Consider the following 26737-nt stretch of genomic DNA (forward strand, 5'->3'; position numbering starts at 1 on the left):
TGAAGTAAAATTTGGAATGCAGCACATTTAATAAGCCATACTGTGTTACAGAACTACTATTATTATACACTAAATGGAATTCACTGCATATCTATGATTCAGTCAACGTTGGCCGGGGTTGGTTCCCTCCACACACAGTGACGTCTGAGCTGGAAGCTAGCAGCTAACAGTGCAAACAGAAGGAACGGCGTAGGGTGGCTAGACGCTGTAATTCGGGACTGCATTATCAGCTACAACTTGATCGTAGTACTAGCGAACACAGTAAGGATGTAATGTAAGGTGTTAACTTTGTATCCATGTGGTCTATCATTAGAGTACTTGCCATTCTAAATATCACTTATATAACGTTACTGACATTGGCACTCTGGGAGAGCAGGAGGGAAAAGAGTGCGTGAGGCTCCAGTACACGCCAAAAAGTAGAAATATAGACAGAATTAGAATGTACAAACATTAGAAAGTACAGTTATTGTGCATATTTTTGTTTGCTTTGTTTGGTGAACTTTATTTCATAGTGGATGCAAACCACTTTAATTTTTTTACATTTTGGACCTATCTGAACTCTCTTGACTATTTTTTGCTGTTTTTGTAAATGCCCTGAAGTGATCTCCTCTTTTTATTGCTTTTGCAGCAGTACCACTGCATTAATATGAGGGTGAGTTTATCCTGATGCTTAATTCAACATTTTAAAGCAAATATTTATATAATAACAATAATAACAGAATATTCCTGGTGTGGTATGGCCCCCGGGGACCTTTGATGCGTTTGTGTCTTTGTCGCATTTTTGGTGCAAGATGAGTTTGTACGTTACATACGTTAATGAACTTTAAGTGGACAGTTGAAGCAGTTAACCGTGGTGATGAAACAGACAGTTTGGGCATCCTTCACAGTACTTAACAATTGTTTTAGTACTCTAGACAGACTGCCATAAAACAGAATGTCTCTTTGCTTTTTATGACACTTTAAATACTACACAAACACACACAATCACAAGTATATAATGCACACACACACACACACACAGGTAATCAACAAACAAAATGCACATTCAGCGATTGAGCGCTGCTTGATAAAATACAAGAGCCTGTGGGTGTCAGTAAATACTACGGCTCCAATGGAACGGGGCCTAAAGTGGCCCCGTCAAATGGTTTTATAAGCAGTTCACTGAAGCATGATGTCTCCTTACCTGATTCCCCTCACCATTATTCCTCACATGCTACCACTGATACGATTTACGTTCTGGCAATTGTGGCGCGGACCAACAATTCCCTTGATTTATTCTATTGCTTGGACTTAAAATGTGCCCTCGCTCTTCAAAGAGTTGGAGTCACATGTGTCTCTAGACGCAGGCTTTACAGCAAACGTTACGTGAGGAAAACCCAAACCAAAGCCCAGCCCTCGTGTTGTGTGACTCGAGTTTTCTCCAGGTATTTCTGGTTTAAGCTGAATTGATTGGAAGATGTTTGTCTCGACTGCGGTTAGTGCGGCGAGGGCAAACAGGGGCCAGCAGCTCATTGCTGAAAAACAAACTTCAAACAAGATTCATCATCATGGCTGATACTGGAAGAAATGCCTTTAATCACTCTTGTCAGAAAGGATACCGTTCAGGAATACCCACATTTCTCCTCCAGAAAATAAAGACATGTTATCTACAAACTCGCTTTCCGCTCAAATACACATACTGCTATGTTAAATGTGCATCACTCACTCTGCCTCCTATTTCCTATACATCTACAGTATACCTCTCTGGGAAGATGCAGATCAGAGCAGTGCCAAAACGCTCAGTATACCCTGGTTGCTGATTTGATCAGTCAGCCAGCGATGGAACAGTTGATTGATTAAAACGCTAATCAAATCAACCCTAAGTTGTAATTAACTCATCCCACACAACAAGGTCACACTTTTAATCGGCGAAGACTCCTCTTGGCCGACGTTAAATCTTTTTAGTGGCCGTTTTTCTGATAAAAACTACGGATGAGCAACAGGATGAAATAATAGATGATGGCGTGGTGGTGGGCGTCCTGTGTTTACTCAAGTCTTTGATGACCAACAGAGTGTTGGAGGAGGGGGGATGGGAGGACTTCCGCATAACTCACATTGTTACATTATAAATCCTGCTGTCTCATGCAGGGGAACGGCGTATTGATCTTTCCACAAGAAATATAGTCCTTCTAAGCCAATTGCTTATGTGGATATGTGGCATTGTGGTGTGGAAAATGAGTTGCGGCGTTCTCGGGGAAGAACATCAAACTCGCAGACTTAAAGAGACAATCCTCGGTGTTACCGTGCATCTGTGTCTTCACCATTGTTTCTTTTATATGTTTGTATCAAAGTATAACAGCGGTGGCAGTTGTATGTGTCGTGATTGCAGCATGCACTTACACAGGCTTTGAAGTGAAGTCCTCAGTGAAGGGTCGAGTGTAATCTCTGCATTTGTTCCTCCAGTAAGACCCAGCCATCAACCAGTGAGGAAGACTATATTTGCTCAATGCGACAGAAAAAATAACATCTTTTACTTGTAGGCTGTAAAATGTAGTCCTTGATCCCAGAAGTCAAATAATGTGGATAAAATCTGAACGTGTCAAGACAAACCTTTATCCAAACCGAAACCTGAAAATCTGAATCAACAAAGCTGTCTGTGTTTAAAAGCTGTTTAAAGCTCAACCAGAACTTTCAGTCTTACAATAACAGCTTTTAAGTCCTCTTGAGCAGTTATGTTAAAAGGATTTGATTGTTTCAAACATTTGTATTTGCATCTTGAATTTGGTGTTATTTGTATCATCAGCTATCCCGATGATGCCTCCCTGAAATTAACTTATTTTTAGACGCTGACTGATAGTGTACTGAATTAAAGACTTAGCAACGGTGATGTATAGGATTACTTGCACCCTGCTTGTTAGGTCAGCTCTGACAGATGTTTAATTATAACGAGACTCAGAGGCTAAATTCCCGGCTAATTAAACAGCTATACGAAGTTTAGAAAGTTTAGAATAGGGTGAAAGCTCATGTCAATCATTCAGTAGAAGCTGATATGCTGCATCACTCTATTATGCATTCAGCACAAACTGACAAAAACACTGTAGAGGGGAACGTCAGCGGAGCATAGCTGACTACTCAGCAAACCCAGCCAAATATTATGATTCTCAACCGTAGTTTAAATAAGAAATGCAGGTTTGTGGTGGACGGGGGCTCAGGCCAGTGTTTCAGGGAACCACCAGATTGCTGCCTTGGACGTTTTTGCAGTGGAAACAGATGGGACTGGGTGCACAGTGGCAGACCGTCGTTATTATGGTCACACAGTGGGGGCTGGTTATGGAAAATGTGACTTACTAAGCAATGCATCTTGGTTCATTCACTTTGGAAAACTAAAAGTGATGGGTGGCATTGTACAAAAAAAGGAATACTTTTGGTGTGAATTCAGTATCTTGATAGTTGTCGGAGTGAAGAGATTAACATACCCTCTACTTTTAAAGTGTAATCTGTGTTATTCTGTTTCACATTGAACATCACAAGCATAGCTCAATCACAATCTAATTTCCCCTTGCATTTGTAAAGTTAGAAGTGGGTTCATTAAAATGGCTGCACGAAAAGCGTCTAATAATAAGCAGAATGACAAAAGAGAGGGGGAAAGTGTGAGCTGGTGCCAGTGGTATCAACGGACTGGGATTTACAGAAGAGAGGGGAGAGGAATAGAGAAGCCTGCTGGGGGAACACATAACTCCGCTCTTGTGTCCCAGTGCTGAAAGAAGAAGGCAAGAGAAGATACAATGCAATATTCTCTTTGGAATTAATTCACTGTCTCTTCTCCAAGAGCATCTAATTTAGTGTTGCTTGCTTTCCTTACTGTCTCAATCTGCCCCTCGCTCTCTGTCTCTCCCACTTTCTTCATCCATCTCTTTTACTATCTCGCTGTTTCCATCCTGCTCTGTGCCTGCCCTCCCACACCATCACCATCACCACCACCCTTCTCACCACCCTCTCTTTCCCTTCGCCGTCTCCCGTTCTCTCTTTCTGTGCCTTAGGCCTTTGTTAGACTCTCTTTGTGGCGAGTGCAGAGAGAAGGAGGGAGGCCTTGAACACGACTCAAGCAGTCTGATTGGGAAGGAGAGTGCGAGAACCTGGAGACATGGGAGATGAGAGAGGCAGCGAGTTGATATGAAAAAAAAAAGCTCTTTTTCCCCCCTGTGAGAGACGGAGAGAATGAGAAAGGAGAGGGAGCACACTGATAGAAACACAGACAGGCAAGGAAGAAAAAAGTGATTAGCCCCTTATCCACTGTTTTAAAGAGGTTAACCTCATTAAAATTGTGGTTATGAAAACGCTGAGGGCACGGTAGATAATAAAGCCTCGTGCCAATGGTATATTCTCAGTCTGAATTCATAGACTCTTCATCCATTAAGTTTCAATTTCAGATTACTTTGGCATCCTAAATGTTGTCCACCCCCCCCCCCCCCCCCCCCCCTTTCCACTTGTATGAAAGGATAAAATCTTGTTGCCCTTCAAGGTGTGGATTATCGCTGAGATATAAATAGTCGCCACTCCTCTCAAACTCTGTAACTTTTGCTGGAAATAAAAAAAATAAAAAAAAACACAGCCACCGTTTTTTTAGCGGCTGAAATGAAAACAGCAGTAAATGAGTAAAATATGAGAAGGTCACTGTGTTTTCCAGCCCGTTGCTCATCTTAAATGGGTCCCTGTGGCCTAAATGAGGATGGATGTGAGCTGGAGAGGATTCGCTGGTCTGGGCTCAGCCGCTCGACAAGGGCAAAGGAGACGAGGAGAGTTGAGTTGGAAGAAGGACTGGCTGTGTTGCGAGGTTTAGATATACTAGTGTGGGGGATTTACGGAATACAGTTGCAGCAGTCGTGTTCAGTGTGTAGGCTGGCAGCGGAGATTGGGAGGAGGTCAAGGGGCCTTTATTTAGTGTACAGCTTTACCAGCTAGCCTCCGTGAATCCTCTCTGATCATCAGTTGTTTGATTCTCTCTCTATCTCTATCTCTCTCTCTCTCTCTCTCTCTCTCTCTCTGGTACACATGGAACCGAAGCCTAATGAGGACTTTACTGTCCTGCACACTAGCTAGTTAAAGGAACAGATAAAAAAAAGGCTATTGTGTTTATCTGAGTAACTTCCTTCCCAACTCCAGACATAGTCAAAACCATGTTTTTGAAATAGTGGGAGGTGCTGTGATCATAGGAATGTGGGGCGTCGTCTCATTAAGATGATAGCAGACACTTTCCAACTTCATATGATTTATATTTCTTGACCAAGTGCACAGTTAAGTCTCTATCTAGATAAAACCATGAGACACTTCTTTCATGATTCATGACGAAGGGCTCGGAAAAACCTCAAGGTCACACTGATAACTAGGATGTTGGGTGATGACATCAGCTCACAGTCTGAGCACTGCCCTGCTCTTTTTTTCAGTTTTGGAAAATTCTAAACCAACAAGAAACTATGGTTTTAAACAGGATGATGTCACTTTAAAAGTGATGCTTTCTCACTAGCAACTAATTACTGAGTTACAGTAAATGTCACCTGAGTCACCGGAGAACATCAAATCAGAAAATGCATGTCCTAAGAGGAAACCGGAGCCCCAACACAGCGAACACTTCAAACTCCTATTAATGCCATCAAATATTATACTTAGGTAACATGGAGGACAGGAAATATGCAGAAATACAAAGTGGAGAAATAGCACTCAATTTCACCTGTAATTACAGTTCCCCACCGTGGGTTAATCAGTGTAAATTTGAAATCGCCAAAGTGCAATTGTCACATTTATTTAACCCGAAGTTTCATCAAAATCCAATCAGTGGCGGCTGAAATATCACACGTGGCACATGAATCAGTGTGGTGCCCACCGGTGTGCACAATAATCTAATTTTGAAAATGCCAGCGCTCTGTGAGATAGCAGTTTAGATTCTAGTTTCATCAGGGCCTCGGCAGTGGCGCCTGAATAGAGGGATGGATACAATCTGAGGCTGGTCATTAAAATCAGCCTTTTGAGTCAGATTATCAGATCATGTTTCAATCACTGTGTAGCTGGAGTGACTTTACAACTGGGGGGAACAACAAGGTGCAGGCCATTATGATGTCATTTGTTTGATGTCACGATAAGCATGTTGCATTATGGGCATTTACCTTTGATATCAAGTTCCTTGCATAGTTGTTACACTGTGTTTCAGCGAGCATCACATACGTCTTACATCTGTCTTCAACTCAATGCAGATTCAAAGACATGGGAAGAATATTTTTTAAGCAGCTCGTTGTACTATTATAAGACTTCACATAATGAACTCATTGAACCTTTTGGGTGGAACTGCTGAGAAAAAATGTGCACCATAAAACACTTTTCAGAGGGAAGGTAGAGCCTACTGGAAACACCTTTAACTTCCCCGGGCTTAAAAAGGTGGTGGAGTGAAAATAGAGGTTAAGGAAAGGCAAAGGAGAAGTGATTATACACAATTTAAAGTCCAAACCCCGGCAGACTCTTTAGAAGTGCTGCTCGGGAGGAGGGAGGGCGCCCCGGTTGGTTTACTCTGACCGACCGCGAAGTGAACATCCCCCGGTGAGCCAAACGGACTGTCCTTGAAGCTGCGTCGATACGCACCGCCTAGCCCGGATGCCAGGCACTTGGACCTTCAAAATAAAAGCCAATTCTTTTGTTCGTTTCATTCATTAAACAATGCATTGCATCGGCTATATAGTGAAACACCATCTCATAGCTAAAAACAGTGCAATTTAAGTAGTAAACAGAGTGAAAATGAGATTAAATTGTGCCTATAAAACATTATGTATGAGCCTAATCCTTCTTTACATTACTAGTAATCCAATGCAGCAGATCTTGATTCAAATTTAAGGAATGGTCCGGTTTATTTTGGAGGTCTGGTCCGGAACGCTTGACGCGCGTTGCTCCGGGAGACTTGGCGGCTGTTGTCCGGGAGCACTGAGCGCGCACGCCGCTCTCTCCACTACATCGCACCACTGCGGTAGGAGCGGGGAAGGCAGCAGCAGAGGCTGGACCGGCCGCGCACACTTCACTTGCTCCTGCACGAAAACAACCCAGGTGGAGGCGACACTTGCTCAGAGGAGGACTTTACCTGAGAGGACGTATATAGCAACAGCTCACAGGGCAATCCTTCAGCCCGGCGAGAGCGAAGGGAAGGGACAACTTTTGGTTATTGCTCCGTGATTTATTTTTCTCCACTCCTCCTCCTCCGTACCCTTGGAAGTCAGACCTGTTTTATTGTGAGAGGATGGGACCGCTTCTCCTTTCCATCGCCCTGTGTCTGGGCGCTGCTGTCCCGCAGCATTTGGACGGTAAGTGGGGGAAAGTGACTGGCTGTCCTTAACATTTTACACGACGAGCCCTTAGCGTGGGAGTACCCCCAAAAACTGACCAGCAGCTGATCGGAGCATCTTTACACAATGGGGGGGCGACCGCGTAAATCCGATTAGCCTATTTAAAAAGCCCAGCTGGGCAGCATGTAATGTGCGTTTTTGGAGAGCCTGTATTGTTTGCGGGGAACAGCATTTCAGCGCGGTTTGACCACAGGAAACTCTCGCTTGTAATCTGTGCACGACTCGTTGCTTAATTGGTTTACTTGCGTTTTAAGGACACTTGTTTGAGTGGATCAAACGGATGGATCAGTGTGTTATCCGTGCGTAATGTCTCTATACGCGTGCACCAGGCGCGCACATTCTACATAGAAATGTGCACTTCTCCGTTCATTCTGCGCGCCCTCTCCGTGGTGATTTCCCGCTGTTTGCTTCGCGTCTTCCGCGATGCTTCCAGAGGATAAAGCGTCCAGATAAAGCCATCTTCGGTTTAGACAGAAATTACGTCACTTTTTCTTCTTTAACAAACTGCATTGAAAAAAAAAAATATACATGGAAATCTGTTTCTGAAATGTGTGCTTCAGATAGACCCAGATGCTATAATACAGAGGAGATATTCTTGAGAGCCTTTTTTGCCTGTTAGATGCATCATGGCACCATTATTGACTAGGATGACTCCAGGAGATGGTCTAATGTCCACTCGTGCCAAAAAAAAAAAAAAACTGTCAGACTGCTTTATGTAGAGAGGGAATTGGTGCAAGCTTTTTATATTCACCTGACCTCGCATTTAAATGATTTTACATCTCCTTTGCCCTTCCGTTAGGGACATTAAAGCTTTTGCTCGCTGTATATTTTCCAAGAAACAGAGCAGAACAGTACCTGTGGGATTTGTGTAAAGAAAGCAGCGTAGCCCTTCTGGAAGTGGGTCATGCCATCCGTCCTGTCTCTATTCATTTAGCAACACGCTCGCCTCGGGAGTCGCACATGTCAGACAGGCGTCAGTCTCTACACCGGGAGTGTGCCTTAAGCAGAGTTTCTAAGGCTCCCTAAGCCTTCGCAGTGTCAACTCAGAATCAGCCGCTGCAAGACATAATACTCCCTGGTAGGCTGGCATAATGGATACAGAGGAAACGCGGGGAGCTGTGGTGCTGTGGGTCGACTTGTTTCAAGGCTCAGTTAGTTAAAAATACACCCTGAACACGTCCCTCAATTAATCACATCCCTGTTAGATTTGTGGTATTGTAAAGGGATTTTTGTCCATCTGTTTCCTAACCAAGTGCAGCAGTAACCTCATTCAGAGCAAGTTGCTGGTTTGAGAGAGGAACGGGGGGTGGATGGAAGGTGTTAACAGTATTTGAAGTGTGTGTGAGCACAGAACAACCATCCTTGGTTACACTGGCAGCTATTTTAGCAACATAACTGCTCTGGACTTTCGGGCTGGACAGGGCTCCAAAGGTCCAGCAGCATTCAGACTCCCCCATAATAAAGAATGCATTGTGTCCATGGCTATTGTAAATTTTTTTTTGCCTCATACAACTGCTACGTTATACTTACCTTTTGTGGCTGCTGAAAGGTAGCAGGTGTCTTCGGAGACAGCTGCTAACACTCTATTGAGGATGTCACAGGGTGCCTCCGTCCACTGAAACAAATTGATGGGGTAGAAACGTTCGCCTTCAGGTAAAACAGGCTGCATTGTTCCAAGTCAGGGTGCAATACATCATTTCCTCTGGTTGGTTACTGGTGCTGACTCTCACGCATTGTTTGGGATCCAGCCTGGACAAAGCACATGACTGCACCAGCAGGCCCTCTGTCTGTAAGATGCTTTTGTGCTCGTGTAGAGTCAGTTTTGTTTAAGTTTATGCATCGCCATTTTAATATCGGTCTTGTTATAATAGCTGCACAATTAGAGCCTTTTAAGCAAATGGACCGCCATCTGGAGGGGCGATGTGGTTGTCTGCTATTGGTGAATCATGATAAGTGTTAATACCGACGGTCACAGTTCATTTCACTCAGTCTTGCCTCGCTTTAACACAGTTGACGACACAATGCACTGATGCTTCTAGAATGATTGTGGGCTGAGATCGGCCCGATCAGCCTCCCGTCGCGCTCACAGAGATAGATATCGGTCAGTTTAAAACTTGAGGAGGAGACTGAAAGGCTACTTCCTCGCTCTGGTACATTTGGATAAACAATAGAAGCGTGAAACGAGTTGGATGGATGTAACGTGATACTGCTGAGACATTACGAGGACATGGAGCAACTCCAGCAGGACAGACTAACCCACTTACATTTTCCTCAGATGCATTATTTTACTGCACTATATGCACAGTGGGCTATAATTTCCATGAGTTATGATGCATTGACCACTGCAAATATATAACCTCAGAGTTGTAAACACATTGCTGCAGCAATGACTTGATGAAATAAGTCAAACAACAGAACATCAATCAACTATATTTTGATAATTGATTAAACACATTTTCCAAACATTTTTGGACTTAATTTTCTCAGATGTGATGATTTGATACTTTTCTTTGTCATTTCTGATTGTAAACTCTAGAGTTTATTTGGGGATTTTGGTCAAATAAATGAATAAATAAATAATCTGAATAAAAGTATTATAAAGTAAAAATATTGCAGCCATTGTATTGGCCTTTTCTTTTCAAAAAATCTGTTCATACCCTTGGAGGTAATGTAAGATAATTGTTGAATTGCCGTTGGTTTACTTTGAGTTAAATACTGTTCTGTTGCCTGCCTGCCCCTGTGCAGGAAATAAACCAGGCTTATGTTTGCAAACAGCTGGGAATGTATTCTCCTTAAATGGATGCAGATGATAGTGATCTATCTAAAAAACTCATTACGTTTACTGGCTGCTGGCCATTGAAGGTTGTGGCGGATGTATAGGTGACTTTTAATAACAATGACTAGCAACGTCCCTCTACAGTGCCCTTCACTCTGGTTTTAAATGGCACAGTCTTCAATCAGTGGAGAGAGGTCAGACCTCTGTCAGATCAGCAGCCATGATAAGCAGAGGAATGAAAGCAATTCATTGGACCACACACACACACACACACACACACACACACACACACACACACACACGCACACACGCACACACACACACACAGATTGACTGACCAAAAGGGAATTAGACATGGGTGATCTGAACGTAGGAATCAATCTTTACACAAAACCATCTCCTGCTGCTCGTTGGCTACTATCTTAATTTTTTGTGGAACCCGATTGGGCTAATCCTCGTTTTTTAATCCCATTAATAAAGATCATCTGCCTCCTATGCTGACAAGTTAATGAATATGGAGCAATTTGTCTCTGCTGTAGTCTTGCCTACACTTCATGCTTGACTTAATGGGAGGACACCGGAGGGACGGTTACAGAGGATGCAAGGACACACGCTGAGCAAGTGCTGCTTACTGAAGAACTTTAAGATCGGAACGTGAAGCACGATGGTAAAATAAGTAGTTTGAGCTAACGCACTCTCAGACCGAGACGATTGTGTTTCCCCCGACTAATCCTAAATGCCTCACTCAACCAACATATTGGTGTTGGCGACGTTCTGTGCTTTAGGCCCACGTCGAGAATTTCAGACCGACTTAATGCATATCACCTCTGCATTCATACGTCAACGCTGAAAGGGAACAGTGTAAAAGACTAATACAAATGCCTTTCAGCGGTAAGAAAGTAACAGACAATCCAAAACACTGTGGAAACCTTGATTTGAATTTTTCCCAGACATGCTGAAGGACTAACATTTTCTAAAAGCAGCATGTAACATTATTTTGATTAATGCCACTGTCAAAATTCAGACTGTGCCTGTGCCAGAAAAATAAATAAAAAGGCCTGCTGAAACAGTCAAGAGATGATATGAATGTCTTCGTTTGTAGTGTCATTTCATGGTGAGTGTAGGCCTACTTCACTTCTCCAGCTAAGAGCATGCGGCAGCACATCTTTTCATAGTCTGAACATTCAGAAGACCACACGCTGGTTTTAAGTAATCCCACTGGGTCACGATTAATGACTCATCGTTTGGAGAAGGCCCACACTGCAGTGTGTGTGTGTGTGTGTGTGTGTGTGTGTGTGTCTGAGTGGCAAAAAAAACATTGGATGGATTAAAGTCATGTGATTTCTGGTTTGAAATTCACTCTAACATATTGTTTGGGATTTTCCTGAGGCTCACCACTTTCCTAAAAAGAAGTATATGAAGAAAGAAAAACATCCAAAGGCATCCAGACAGAACACATTGCCCCTGAAGTAATTCATGTAATTTGATGGTACAGTTGGCCCTAAATTCTTCTGAAGACAAATAATTGTTAACTTGAAATGGGTACAGCCTCTTTTTTTTTAATCAGTGTCTGCTATAGTTTAATATAAAGGCAAGTAATAACTAGCTACACTCAATGATTTCACATGCAAACGTGGGTAGATTTTCAATAAAATGTTAACACTGCAGTTATTCATAATGCTTATTGCAATAAGTCGTGATAGGCTTCGTTCTAATGAAGCTTTATAGTTTTCTCGAAAATAGCATTTGAGTTGGTCGGGATGCAATTAGCTTAAATTCAACCAACACCCACACAGTCTGACTTGGACTCTGAAGCTGCACTAATCTGAGAAACAGTCCAAATCATTGTCGACGTGTGTTGTTCCTGTATTCCTTCTCCTCACTCTGCTTCTTTTGCTCGTGCATGAAATGGGCCGGGACAAATGTCATCTCTCTCCGCGTGGCTTCCTCCGGTGTGTTGCAAGTCGGGCCCAATTCTGTATTTTTGAGATGTTTTCCAAACTAAAATGTGTAGCAGACCACTTTATGGAATTAATCAGGGTTCAAGGAAGTGGGGAGGTTATGTGCTAAATGCTAGCGAGTGTCGGTGTGTTGTCAACAGAGAGAAAGAGTTAGGAGGACGTTAGGAGTATCATTATATTTGTGAACGTAGCGGTGCAGTGTATGTATAGATTAGGCTATTTGTCAACACCTACAGAAAAGACCCAGACCATGGTTATGTGCCGTGTTTGTCATCTGCTGATTAAAGTAAAGTAAATGAAATGAAAGTAACTAGCAATATGTTATAAATGACATATTGAAAGTGACTTGCCCACCACTGACAAGCATCAGGGTGGATTTTCATTGCATTCCTCACACGAGTTTCGAGCACAGCCTTCATATTTTAGCGAGGCTGGATACCGATCGCTCTGGACCCTCCCTGTTTCTGTCAGGAGAGTGTCAGAACAGCATCAGCAATTCATTATGGTCGCTGGCCGTGAGTGAAAGAGTCCACCTTTCCCCGGCAGATCGATAAGCAGAATACATTATTTGGGATTCAGTGCAGAACTCCAACAGTCTGAAAATCTGAGGAGGTGTGAGCAGTTTCAGCCTGTTTGAGCTCCACACGCTAAAACAGTGGGATTAAAAATGGGATGTCATCTTTCAGACTTTCAGAGATTAAAGCTTGTTGGACGAATGAATGATGCGTAGAGTGCTGCTGCTGCTGCTGCTGCTATATGTGAAGATATAATGTATTTATGCTTGTCATTCATGGAGTTTTTCCAGGTTTGTAAAGGGAGGAACTTTCAAATATACCCAATGCAACCTTTGTGCTTGTGTGTATCCGAGAAGCACGCTTTAGTTGCTGCAGATTGAAGTTAATCCTGCGTTAGTCAAAAACAGATTGAGGGGTTAAATCAATGAGCTTTGCTTTGGTCAGATGAAGTCTCTCTATCGGGCTCTGGAGCGCCACTGCATTTGCAATAAGCCCAATCTACTTATTTGAGATCAGATGTCTGCAGGTGGCTTAGGTTCTTACTTCCAACAAGCCCGGAGGAGATGTGGGTTATTATTCTCATTATAGAAGCACAAAATTAAATCATGAGCCGCCATGTTATAGTTTACACACCAGGCCCAGAAGGTAACCTGTATCAGTAACCGTTTTCTTCCTTTGCATGCATGTAGAGTCCCACAGGAGCTCAAATCTGCACGTTCATCCCAATGAACTAAACAGTAGTGACTGCTTAACAATGATGTTGAAATCTCTTCATGTTGCCCTCCATCTTTGCTGTTCTCTTTCCATCCATCCATCATTCTGATTTTCTCCTTTTTTCCCTTCACTCGTGAAATGTAGATATAGACGTGTTTTAGGATTTGTTTGTGCGTTTCATCTTATTCCCAGACTCATCAGCTCTGCAGTTTACAGCATCTTAACGTATATTTGATTATGCCAATACCTGTGCTGATGATGTAGAGTAGTTTTATTGTTGTTTTTGTTGTTTTTTGTGTGTGTGTGTGTGTGTGTGTGTGTGTGCGCGCTCCATGCTGGGAGAGGTAACCCAGAAATGTCATCACACCAAAGTCTCGGCAACAATCCGGGCTCTTTAGCACAGCGTGTGCCTCCATACTTCACTCATTTGCCAGAAAAACAAAAACAACACCCCTTTATTTATCATGTCAGCCAGCCTGCTCGACACTAAATTGTGCTGAATGCCAACAAGGGGGTGTTAGCTGAGTGATAGAGAATGAGAAGAGGGTAAAAGTAATGTTTAAAAAATGTTTTTGGTATGTTGTCTGTTCATCCATTTCAACTGACAACACATTTTTCCACTCTGATATGAAGAAACCTCCCTGGACTAGTGCCAAGTGCTTTTTCAGAAGAGGGTTTTGAGGTTGTGGCATGAAGTGTATGTCAGAGGTTGACTGATGAATCGGTTCGGCCGATTAATGGGCTGCTTGTAGTGAGTACACTCCAGCCATGAATGCATACTTTGAATTATGGCTTTCAATGTCAGATGCATCAGAGATATTTTTTAATTGTTTCAGAAAGGAAATCTCCACTCCATAAAAACTCCCCAAACCTTCAGTCTTTTCAGCACTAGGGTTAGAAAGATCAAGTGTTGTGTTCCCGTTGAACAGCTGATATGTTGGTATCGTATCTGACCCCCTTTCAGTTTAATGGCCCCACAATGTCACCCAACACTATCAGCTCCTGTCCACGATACCAGACAGGCAGACAGGCACGGAAATAAATCATTCAAATGTTGCTTTAACTTACTTAGCAATCTAAAGTTCTCCCTTCCAAATAATCCAGCCGTGTAACTATCCATTCATGAAATTAAATCGCACACTTTAGATCCTCCTCGTGATAATATCCAGATTCATTTATTTAGGTTTTTATGACTTTGACTTAGATGTTCAGTTCAGCAGTTTGTACATTCTGTAATCGAGTCAAAGATTCTTGGGGGTTTTTGTTTTTTTCTCGTGGGGGAGGGATATCATCTGATTCATCAGCTGCCAACACTTTTCTGCTCCAAACTATCATTTTTATATATTTGTATTTATATACATGTTTTAAGGGTATTACTCTATGTGTGCAGGCAGGGGGAAGCGCTGACAGCCAGGACCAGCCTTTAATGTGATGTTCAATGAACAGCAACCACTCACCTCCAAACTTCAAAGTAAAGCCTTTTAGAAAAGTTCATTGACACAAAATGCAAGAGTGGAAACATTTTGGTAAATGTTATCTAAGTATGGAGCTGATGATTCGGTTGCTCTTTTTAGTGGTGTGTGTGCAACAAGCAGTCTTTAGTCACTCAAATGAAACTGACGAGATTTTTCTGCTATTAAGCTTCTTTGACATGAGTTCAGTTGCTGTTGTCCTTTCTGTAGGTTCTGTCAGATCAGATTTACAAGGACATCAGTTAAACGAATGAGGTGGATTTATTACATCATATTATATCACCTTATTAAAAGATAATAATGCCTCTTGGTGCACATTTAATTTAATACGACTACAATGGGTTTGTTTTTCCTGAAAGATTCCTCTCCACGGACAGCAAAGCCCACAAGCCAAAGCAGACACAGTGGTGATAAGATCCAACTCCTGAACGCGTGGCACGCACTAAAAAGGTTGCTGCAGGTGTGATGGCGTTGCCCCCATACAACGCTCTCTGTGTGGGTCATTAACGTCTACACTCGGGAGTCGGCAGCCTGGGGCGTCAGGCCCGGTTCGCCCTGCACACACCGTCTGCTACAGAGCCACCATAGATAGACACACAGTCTCACCGTCTGTCAAATAAGATAGCAATTAAGTATACATTACCACCTAAGCCATCAATTCATTATTATACTTTGATTTTTTTAATATGAGAAAGTAGAAGGAAAGGGAGGACAGAATGCTTTAATGCAATAAAACCGAGCAGTGACTTTGAAAGATTATTTAACTCCTCCACTGTCTTCAGCTTGTCATTTACTGTCAAACTGAGTTGAAAAGGACCACTTAAGTTCAGTCCATGAACTGCACACAGCATTTCTTTAAACGCTCACTTAATGAAATAGTGCTCAATCTTTGTTTTTGTCTCCGTGTTTGAACATCCAAACTAATTCCACCGACACCATCCACCACGCTGAGCGTCGTCTCCTGTTTCGCTTCGAAACCAGGTCGTTCCACAGTGTGGTCTCTGTATAATTCACCACTGTTTGAGGTATGAAATATTTATAAGTGTGATCTTTTCTTACCTGCCTCAGCTGTTCTAGGTAGGTGTGCTCCACTGCAGATGCAGCCATGCTGAAGTACATTGTGAACACTATTTTGGTAACTCTTGTACTGTATCTGGTGTTGAAGCTGTGAAGAGTGTGACAAGTTAAATTAGTGGTTCAAAAGTTTAAATCACAGAGCGTATTTTTAACCAGGTTCAAAGCATTAAAGAGGGGTCTTTGTTAGATAGCTCCTCTCTCTCTCTCTCTCTCTCTCTCTCTCTCTCTCTCTCTCTCTCTCTCTCTCTCTCTCTCTCTCTCTCCCTCTCCAAGTTATAATTATAACACATCAAACCGCGGTTCCAAGGTAGCTGCTGCAGCCGGGCAAAGATTTGGCTTGATGTAATGAATAAAACGTTTTCATAGCTCTTACCAGCACTGTGTATTGTGTTGGCCTTGTGTGTGTTTATTATGGCCCATGTGCTAATTACATGGCTGCTTCTTCATTTGTTTATTTAAGGCAGTCATTCCCGAAGACGGGGTCAGAAGCCACGGGTGAGTTGCAGGAGATTTTATGTTGCAGGAGATTTTATGTGCATCGCCCCAAAAAATGTTGCTGAATTCTTTTGACATTTATAATCTGCAGTACACCTTTGAGCCACATGAGGGGGCCTGAATGTATTTTAAAATGCCATCGTACATATATATATATACATATATATATATAAACAATACATAAATACATATGCATTTTTTAAAGGTATGTCCGCTGAAATGGCTGATTTAAGTATTAAGATATATAAGGTGTGAGTGGACGGAAATGGCAGTAAATATGGTCAGGAACGGTCATTTATGCACACATCGTAGGATTTATAGAAAAGGCCTATTGTGATTTGTGTCATGGTGGTTTGTGTTTTTTAAAAAGCAAAAGAGCAAATGCTGATTGAAAGGATCCCCTTTAGCAGATGCCATGGCAATCAGCCAGTCCTCCGGGGCCCACGCAGCTCGCCTGTTTGTGTCTGATGCCTCTGTGTTTGAAGCCGTTGTTCAGCTATACATCAGCTACCTTATTTACAGAAGACTGTCAATTCAACGAGACACAAAATGATCTCTGAAAAGTCGCTTCAGCATAAGGTTTTGATGTCCAGTAATCGACCGTGACTGTAGATCATCACTCATAAAGCTACTGTAGGCTGAGCCTTGTCTCGCTCAACACTGTGGCTGTTTGAGGAAATAGTGGCTGCTACATGAAACTCACTGACCAAGGAGTAAGCAGGATGAAGCAATTGAATTTGTCAAGGCCTGCCCTTTCCAGTGCACACAATGCCCAGCTTAGGCCAGCGGGTGTGTGATGAGTGGATCAGATGCTATTTTGTAACTACTTCTTTATGCACTTCTAACACGCGTGTGGTGGAATAGAGCAACAGCACATGGAGCGCCCCTTGTAATATCTTTCGTTTAAATTGCCAGTACGACCTTACCCAAATGTGCCATAGCAATGTTCTGTATGAGAGACTTGCTGTGCGGTGAGAAGTGGCCCAGTGCATTGTGGAACATGGTGTGCTATGTGTGAAATTGCATTTTAGAAGAGACGATCGATAACATTCTCATATTTGTCTGCTCAATATGCGGCTGGAGCCAGCTGTTCCACTGTTGCATGAAGTCTTGTTGTCATTGTGAGTGTTAGTGGATATTTTCTGAAATGTTTCCTTCAATGCCAAGAAACATGTATTAATAATGTGAAAATATGACAGAATGAAATGCCTCTCCTGGCTTTATCAGACTTCTGATGGGTTCTTTGAAGCCATCCGTAGCCCTCTTCCTAACTGATATTCTCCAATACTAGTGTAAAGAAATGCATTGCTTTTTCACACTGAGACAAATAATAAATGCCGCCCCAGCGTGTGAATTCAAACAGCACGTAGTATTGTGGGAGAAAAAGAGGCGTGGCGCTTAACACAGCTTCACTCTGCTGAAGGCTCAGTGACAGAAACACTCTCCATTCCACCTCTGTGTATTTAATACAGAACAGCCAAGTGAAATAACAGTACAACCGGCTGTGTGTCCCACTGTCTTTCACACTCACGCAAACAGACAAAACATATGAATTTGCCTTACCAGTGCGTCCTTTGTGACTTTCTAAATCCGAGGGTGTATTTGTGTGGTATCATTTCCCTCTCTTCCAAAATGTCACATGGAAAACACGAAGCCGACAAGAGAGCTAATGAGGTAAACATTTAATGAACAGGGTCACACACATGCCTTCATGTGCTGTTGAATATGCATGCATCCTTTGAATTAGTGACACAGTTTTCAAGTAAAATGCCTTTCCCCGCTCGCCCATTTCTTTCCTTTACTCGCCTGTTAATGTGCACAAGCACTTTCAATCAGACACCTTCGTCTTCAGCAGTTACTGTGAAGATTCAGATGAGACGTGAGCTCCACTTCTTTATACATCTTTGATGAATCGTTTTATGCCACTTCTAGGATACAAGGATGAATGTGGGAGATCTTGTCCCAGAGAGAGAAAAAAAGGTACAAAAGATGGGATGTTTCCAAGTTTGTAATGAGGCTAGCAAGGCTCTTCTGGCTCACGAGCAAACTAGGGCATATGTAATGAGCGTGCAGAGAAACGAGAGGGGTGGGGGGAGGGAGGGGCAGATAGAAGGGAGAGAGGCATGGTGCCAACCTGAATTGAGCCATGAGCTCAGCTGTCCAGTGGATGTAAGGAGGAAGTCCTACCGTAGCTCCTGTTCAGTTACGGGCGTGTTTTCTCAGAAACTTTGACTGAAGAACAATTCAGAACAGAATATACATGAAGAGGCCACAAGAAAGTCACAGCCAAATACCTACTCAGAGTAAGGCAAGTCTTGAAAAGTCAGCTGAATGCAAAGAACAAGATCAGAACCAGAAACATGTACTCGCTGCCGGTCATCAGATACCTCGCTGGTATAAAAACCTGGCCAAAGCAAGAGATAGTAGCCTGATATAAAGGGTTTCACCTCAAGCTCAACACTCTCTGAGATTGTACACTAAGAGGAAGGAGGGATGCCGAGGACTAGTGAGCATCAGAGCCACTGTCCAGGATGAAACGACCAAGATCCAGGAGTACATCAGGATGATGGCCCCAAGTGATGACTTGCTAAGTGAATATCTCAGGCAGCAGAAACCAGATGAGGAGGAGGAAGAGGAGGAAGAGGGAGGAAGGACAAGCCCCTGGGGCAAGAGTGCAGAATACCAAATGAATAATGATAAACAAACAATTGTACTATGTACAGATATAAATATAAGTATATACAAGCACAGGACAATGAAATCGTTAATAGTCTGACAATATTTATCCTATTTACGGTAGGAAACTGATTTGTTCCACATAGATTTGCACATGCTCATGTTTTTTATTGTTCTGATAGTCCAACTCAATGCTGCTAAACGTCTGTAATACGAAGAATACAAAAAAAGAAGAAAAAAAACTGTTCCGTATACTCTGCAGCAGTGATGTGAAAACTGTAACCATTTCAAATTGAATGTCAATTCCAAAGTGACATTCTTCAGGATGTATATGAATTATGTTAATTAACACAATCCATCACAGGGCCTTGATATTATGCTCCGCTGTCGGTCTGTGATTTACAACAAACAGATTCAGACACACCATTTGTTTTGGTGATTTATTTTAGGTCACCATGGGATCAAGCAGGAAAGATAAACACAGTAGTACATAATTGTATTAGCATTTTCATGCATGTGTAAAGCTTGTCTCACATTTATGTTATGTATAATTTCATAGTTTGGGATGGCTACAGTTATGTTGAAGATTAGAGGGGTCATTCCTCATCCTGTGAAACTTTATAATGCATAAATTAGCATATAACAATATAGATTATAGTGTCATAATCATTATTAATTTAATACTATTGACCTAAAGGGATAGTAAACTTAAAATAAATACCCCCAGCACTTAACTTGCTTCAGAGTGAGTCGTTTTAACCTGCCAAGACCATCACATGAATGAAGATCTTTGCAGTATATGAAAGAAAGCTGCTCAGTACAGTTTCATGAGTTGGGTCTGCAGGCTTTGACCTGCTTGGTTGGGTGCGGAAGTTTGCAAATTCTCTACATGATTCATAAAACGGGCGTAATCAAGCAGGGAATTATTAACCATGCATTTAAAATGGATGGTGCAACAACATCTGATCATGTAGTATAGTGATTTATAATGGCAGCATGGCATAATATCCCTTTCAATCACCTCATGTAATCCTTGATATCCATTTTAATATCTTAAGATCCACACATTTATAATGTCACCATAGTTTTGGAGACATTGCACATTTTTATTCTATACTTCTACTTCATGGTTCATGACTGTACACGGGCAACGGTTTCACTTGAGGGTAGCTCGAGTCCTTGGTCCCAGGTTGCTACAGAATCCGGTGAACCCTCAAGACACTGGGCTGAGTGCATTATTGCTGCCCCTGGCCCATGATGAGGAGAGGTATCGATCTTATCCTCACACTAAAGCCCTCTGTGCACCTCGGCAGGGCTTAGAGATGGCTGAGGCAGGATGCACAGTAATGACAGCAATAGAAGGGCAGAATGGGGGACCAGCTTATTCCTAACAAGGATGGAGACCTTTACACTAAAGAAAAGAAAGAAGCTTGCTTGGCATTTTTGTTTGTTTGTACTTGTTAATGCCCTCCGTACAAGCAGGTCTTTCTTTCTCTGAGCACAGTTTAGGTCTTAACCACACTGTTGACTGCAGCCTCGGCGGTCTTATCTGGAATGTGTGACCCCTGTGGGAATATATCAGCTGTTTGAAAAGTAAATTTGGTTTTCTCCCGGTATGAAGTCAGAGGAGCAGTGGAGGTGTTCTGAATCGATCAAAAGCATTTCTCAGAGAAAGTGGTTTGGGCTTACCCAGACCGAAGAGGGAAGGATACATCTGGCTGGGAAGAAAGATTCCCACTTCCTTGAGTGCTCTGGTTGGAGGTTTTTTTGGCAACATGAGTTGATTTTGAGTCAAGGACTCCAAAGAGAGGACTTTGTGTGTGTGTGTGTGTGTGTGTGTGCGCGCAAGCCTTTGAGATGATATTATGTTGGCTGAAGCCACAAACCTCACAGTGACCAAAGCTCGAACACAGCATTTTTGTTATGGGGGTCGACTCCATGACTGCTGTAGGTTTTGGTTAGGCTGACATCATATTGTATGGTGGTGGGAGCCATAATGATGTTGGAACAAAAGATTCTTTCATGCTCAAAAAGAGAGGAATAACATTTAAAAAAGGTCTTTCATCACATATGTATGCCATACCACGTATATCAGTCTTTATTAGTGCCTTCTCAGAACAGGAAGGGAAAATGTACTCAAGGTTTTTATTGCCATTGTAGGATTTGCACAACACAATTTAGTTTGTAGACCCATTTGCTATATAAGAAAAATACACAAACAATAAATATATTATATGGTGATATATAATACATTTAATATAAGTAGTGAGTTCAAGTAAGAAAATACATTTTGGTAAATGATCTTAATTGCTTTCTTGCTTAAAGATCGACGAAGAAGATAGAAGATGCCACTCTTATGTTTGTAATGCAAAGATGAAGCTGTTGCAAGCAGGCGATAGCGTAGCTTAGCATAAAGACGCTGGGGGAAGCAGTTAGCCTGGCTCATTCCAAAGCCAAGCTAACTGATCAAGAGAACTTTTAACATCCGATACTGTTTCATGATGCAAAACATGCCACATCTCTTTTGTGAAGCTGCCTATACTCCCGACGTTGTATTGTTTAATACAATTGGGTGAATCTACACGGCAATATTTCTAGTTTCTTGCGCTTTGGACTCGTTGGTGCCTCAAAGGTCAGCGTTGCCTGTTGGCACCAATAAGTCAATGACTCAAATTCACATGTCAAAGCTCAACTCTCCACAGAGCTGCACAGATGAACAACATTAGTGATGGTGAAAATTCCATAGCAGAGAAATGTCCCTAAATGCTGATTTGACCAAACCATTAGATCTGGACTTGATTGGAATCACTTGTCTCGGTGTCTCTCCACAGTCTCATCTGTCGCCTTTTAATTCCAGTCCACATTCCTGCATGTACATTATTTATCTTTATTGTTTCTCAGCATGTTAAGCTTCGTCGGACCACACCGTCTGTCTCTCTCCTCTTCCATGGAAGCATTTTCAACAACATCTCCTCTCTCTTCTCGTGTTCCCCTCCTTCAGGCCACTGCAAGCTTATTCCCTCTGGCTATTACATCCAATTAGGAGGAGTGAGAGATTCACCCCTCCTCCCGTTCTACACTAACAATGTGGAATACAGTGGAATGAGTCAGGGTTTTTCGCCTCTCGTCTTTGATGTGAACAAATTATGCTTCAGATACATACTTGGCAAGGAAACAAAGATCCAGTTCATTCTTTCAAGTTTGGCTTCTTTGTAATTTGGTGAACTACCGGATACACGGCGGAAGAAGAGACCACTCGGTGTGGATTGCTGGGTCCCTTTGTTTCAGCAGCTCTATTTCAACTTAAGAAAAGTGCTATTGGATATGAGGTATTGTAGCAGTATAAATATGTGCGTACATATAGTAGGGGCGTTGTGGTAACGTTTTAACTCATCACAAAGTGTAATCATCCCAATGCTGCGCTCTCTCCCTGAAGCACGAGCGTTTCCATGAACGCTGTCAGCTGTTCTCATATTATTCATGCCAGTTGTGCTGACTTAGTGATGTGATTCCCCGTTACTTGTTCTTCTTTTTTCCGCAGAACATGTGCATGAGCCATCTTTAGAGACACTTTAGTTGAATATAAAGTAGGGCATCGTGTATTCAAGATGACCTTCAAACAGTGCTTGCTTTTTTTTTCAAAAACTATGGTCTACAAACGACCTTCAGTTAACCTTCTAGTTGTTTTTACTAGAAAATAATTTGAAGTGCACTTAAGAAATAAAGTACATGAAAGCTGTGTGACCCATATCAGCACTGGCATTAAACTATTGATGAAAGAAATATAATTAAAAAGGTAGTTTTAATTTATCCCCAGTACTGTGCATCATACTGTAGGTGTCAAGTACTAGTGAGAAGTAAATCCTCTTAAACAGATGGCAGCTCTGGTAGGTGTTTGAGTTTAAGTGCATCCAAAGCCCATGCATCAGCTTTTTGTGCCACACATATTAAAGCTGGAGTTATGATTGTCTAAGTTTGGTATAATATCATGAGAGTTGCCATAAAGTATCTGTTTTACATTCTGGGAAAAATACATTCAATGAAAACCCTCCATATCAGTGAAAACCGTAAAGAACAGAGGTCATGCTTTCTTTAAGGTTGCTAACATATTATTATACATCAGTACATGGCTTAACTTCCATGTCAGTATTTCTGGCTGTGTCTCTGCCATCTAGTTTACACACTGTATACATAAATACCTCATATAACCCCATTTAAAGCTCATGCAACATAATGGGGTCAGGGCACTCATTTGCTCTGGTCTGTTGGTCGTACACACTTTGGTGGATTACATACATGGGGCTTAAGGTAATAATGACAGCATTCTCATTTTGACGTGAACTGTTCCTTTAAGATGGAGGCACGTTGTCTCGTATCGAGGCTCCTTCCTCTTGGCTTGTGCTGCTTGTGTCTGCTGTTTCTGCTTCCTCCCTTTCTTCTTCCTCGACTCCCTCCTCCATTTTTCATCCTGCACTGTTGCAGTTATAATCCCTACTTGCATTATTCATTTGGATACACAGATCAAATAAATATACATTCCATTTGGGAAAGGGGCCTTCTCTGTAAAGGTGCACACAGTGTTGTTATATGTTTTATTTTCTGTTTTTATAGCCAAATGAAACCAAAGAAGCTGGGATTTTGATCTGACCATGATGTTTATATTGTAAGTGAAGTGGAATTTAAGTATTTCTTTTTTTTTTACAAAAACAATACATTCAATTCACGTAGTCGTAGCAACTTTCCCCTGCGATCATTTTTAACTTGACAGTTAAGTGTGAGGTTGAAGACATCCACCGTAGATGTTTTAGCAGTAAGATCTATTTTCTTTTTCTTGCACAGTAGGACACAAAGCACAAAATAATATAGAAAAAAAACGACTCAGAAGCAGTGTCTGCTGAAAAAGAACACTTGCTGCACCGCCATGCATAACAGCCTCTTTGCCAGGGCATCTGGTTTGTGCTCATTAAACAGTGCAACAACAGTTATTCAGTTTGGAATCATTTCTGGAAGAATAGCGAGACTTCACAATCTGTAAATGAATAGCTTTGTTATCCGACTGGATGGCCTGAGGAATCCATCAAATCTCGGCATTTGTGCACAACTTCAATTACCAGCATTAGGGATTGAATTTTATCGGCAATTGTCAGTAAAAGCTGTCAACTGTGTCCGTGTCTGTATTCCGGAGGTATCCTCCTATAAGCTGAGGACAATCAATAAAACCATGGCACTATTGAGAACTGTATTATTTTGCTGACAATTGGTTTTGCACAGACACTTAAGAGCAGACCTAAAAAACAATGTATTGATTGCGTGTCAGAAACACAGTATGAATCATGCCATGGCTATGTCTGCGCTCTGTACTGACCACATTACAAACACACTTCCCTGTTGACAACCTGATCCATCTGTTTCCTATATTTTATGCCTAGGATTGCAATTTAATGCTCTGTTTGAGTGAACATCCTCTTGACTCTTTTTTTCCTTTCATTTTCCCATTTATGCCAGAGATTCCTGTATTTGGTCCAAAAGTCTGGACCATCAGATTCATGTTTTCACAATAAGAATTGTACCATGTTTCAGTTTGACTGAGACTGAGACCACCACTTTAAATCAGACCACGGTTCATTTGGTTTTCTATCAAACTGCAAAGTCAAACAAGTTATTATTATAAATAATAATAATAATAATAATAATAATAATAATAATAATAATAATAATAATAATAATAAAAAAAACTGATAACAGTCAGGTGGGAAAGGCCCCTTGCTAACAAAGATTCACAGTTTCCCTTTCCAGTTTTATTTCATATTTATCTACTAGCAAAACATGTCAAGAGACACAACTCTGACGGCCTGCAGTAACAGAGACAACTATGATAGTTTCATATATTCTAAATGTTACATTTGGCAAATGTATTTATTGAAAAGAGAGGGCTCACTTGTCCATGTATATTTCATCTGCATGCCGTTTGCAGCATTAAAGATGGGTTGGGATTGTACTGACTGTACTACTGCCAATTTTAAAATTTTATGAACTTGAATTTCGAAACATGTCATTGCTCATCACTGCTGTGCGTTCCCATAATAAAAAAAACTGTTAAAGCAGTGAAAAAAACAGCTATAAAGCACAAATGTTACACAATGTAAATCATGTCACAGTTCTAGTGTAGGTCAGAATTTTAATAAGATGTCCTTGTTTTATATTGTGCAGCCCTGTTTTTCCCAATATTCCTACCTTGATCGATGGTTATTTACTTGAAAGAGGTTTAATGGCATGTAAAGCCTTCCTCGGGGGAAGGAACAATCCCTGCTCTCATCCTGGAGAGTGGTAGGCTTTTTTTCCTTTTCCTCCCAAAGCACATGTCAAAGAGCCGTCCGTTAATGGAGCACAAAAAGGTAACATGAGGATGGATGGGTTAGTTCCTTAAAGAGACTCCGGTTCATAGAAAGGGATGCGCTGCTGCACTTCCTTGTCATTAGAACATCAACAATGCCTCTCTAATTATTGTGGGTATTGTGTATGCGAGTCATTTTCGCAGTTAGCCACCCACTCCATAGCAAGATGATTTAATGTTAATAAGCACTGCTGTGATGGAACAAACACTTTTAAGGGTGATGTTATGTGGGAGATAGATGTGCAATGAGCATCTGCTGGTGTGCGGAGAGTCAGCGTGTGTGTGTGTGTGTGTGTGTGTGTGAGTATGTGTGTGTGTGTGGGTGGGGGTACAAGGAAAGGTGATATCTGTAGTGCTAATGCAGCACATGTGCACAGATTGTGCCACAGCAAAGCTAACTAAATCCTCATTTGTGGTGGACCACTTTAGACTTTTTCTTTTCTGTCAGAAAAAGCGAAAATGAGATGATACATATTCTGACAGTTTCTTTCCAGTTGGACTGAGGTCTGTTAACAAACAAACAAACAAACAAAACACCCCCGCCACCAGCCCGGTCTGCTTTTCCAAATATGCTGATCAATTAATGTGAGTGCCATTAAAACTAAGTGTGAGTGTAAATGCTGGTTTGCTAAATTGTGTCACTAACATTAATATGCTATATTGTTACATTAATACACTCTTACCTAGAATTAGCACTTCAACGCGTATGTAACAATTTATGTCAGTCTTATTCTGCCGCTGCCTGGCAAGTTGATTGTGATAATGCAGCTCATTTATGGCTGAAAACACATGGAACCTTTTAAGCAGCGACTTGAGTCATGCAGTAATTAAACGCAGTCCTGTGGCAAATTAAACGGGTTTGTTCACTGCCACACGCAGGGGAGAAACATGAAAAGTCCAACAAAAGTTTTACTACTTGAGATTCATAACATGAAACACTTGACAGGCGCAAACAGGATTTGTCAGGCCCAGCTAGTGGTGTCTGGACCGACAGCATTAGCAGTGACAGCTGACTGTCACTCTTAATGCTACACTGCTAAATGGGTATACGATCCATTACCCCGATTGTTTTTGACTTTGTCGAGGGCCGACTGGCCGTGAAGGTAAGAGTGATAAGCTTTATAGAGCCATCGTGTCAGATCTCACTCCGAATGCTGCCTGGCCATCATGGTTGGGGTTTTCAGTTGTTCCATCCCAGCTAATCACTAATGTTTGGCAATATAACCAATACAAAGAGGTGTAGCAGTTACAGTATAACCTGCTAACTTGGACCATGTTAGCACATTAGATCTTAAC

At 41.8% G+C, this 26737-nt stretch overlaps 1 protein-coding gene across 3 annotated transcripts in view; it reads left to right on the forward strand.

The window, feature by feature from the left end:
* The first annotated feature begins 7029 nt into the window (after positions 1–7029).
* edil3a (EGF-like repeats and discoidin I-like domains 3a) overlaps positions 7030–26737 on the forward strand; it is a 93452-nt gene continuing 73744 nt past the window's right edge. For 2 of the 3 annotated variants that reach the window (XM_084025630.1, XM_084025631.1), the window contains exon 1: positions 7030–7319. In XM_084025630.1, coding sequence (XP_083881756.1) covers positions 7256–7319 — 64 coding nt within the window. In that variant the 5' untranslated portion in view covers positions 7030–7255. The remainder of the gene's footprint in view (positions 7320–26737) is intronic. The other variant, XM_084025629.1, reaches the window with a different exon arrangement.

This window comes from Eutrigla gurnardus, assembly GCF_963514095.1.
Source record: "Eutrigla gurnardus genome assembly, chromosome: 13".
NCBI classification, from domain to species: Eukaryota; Metazoa; Chordata; class Actinopteri; order Perciformes; family Triglidae; genus Eutrigla; species Eutrigla gurnardus.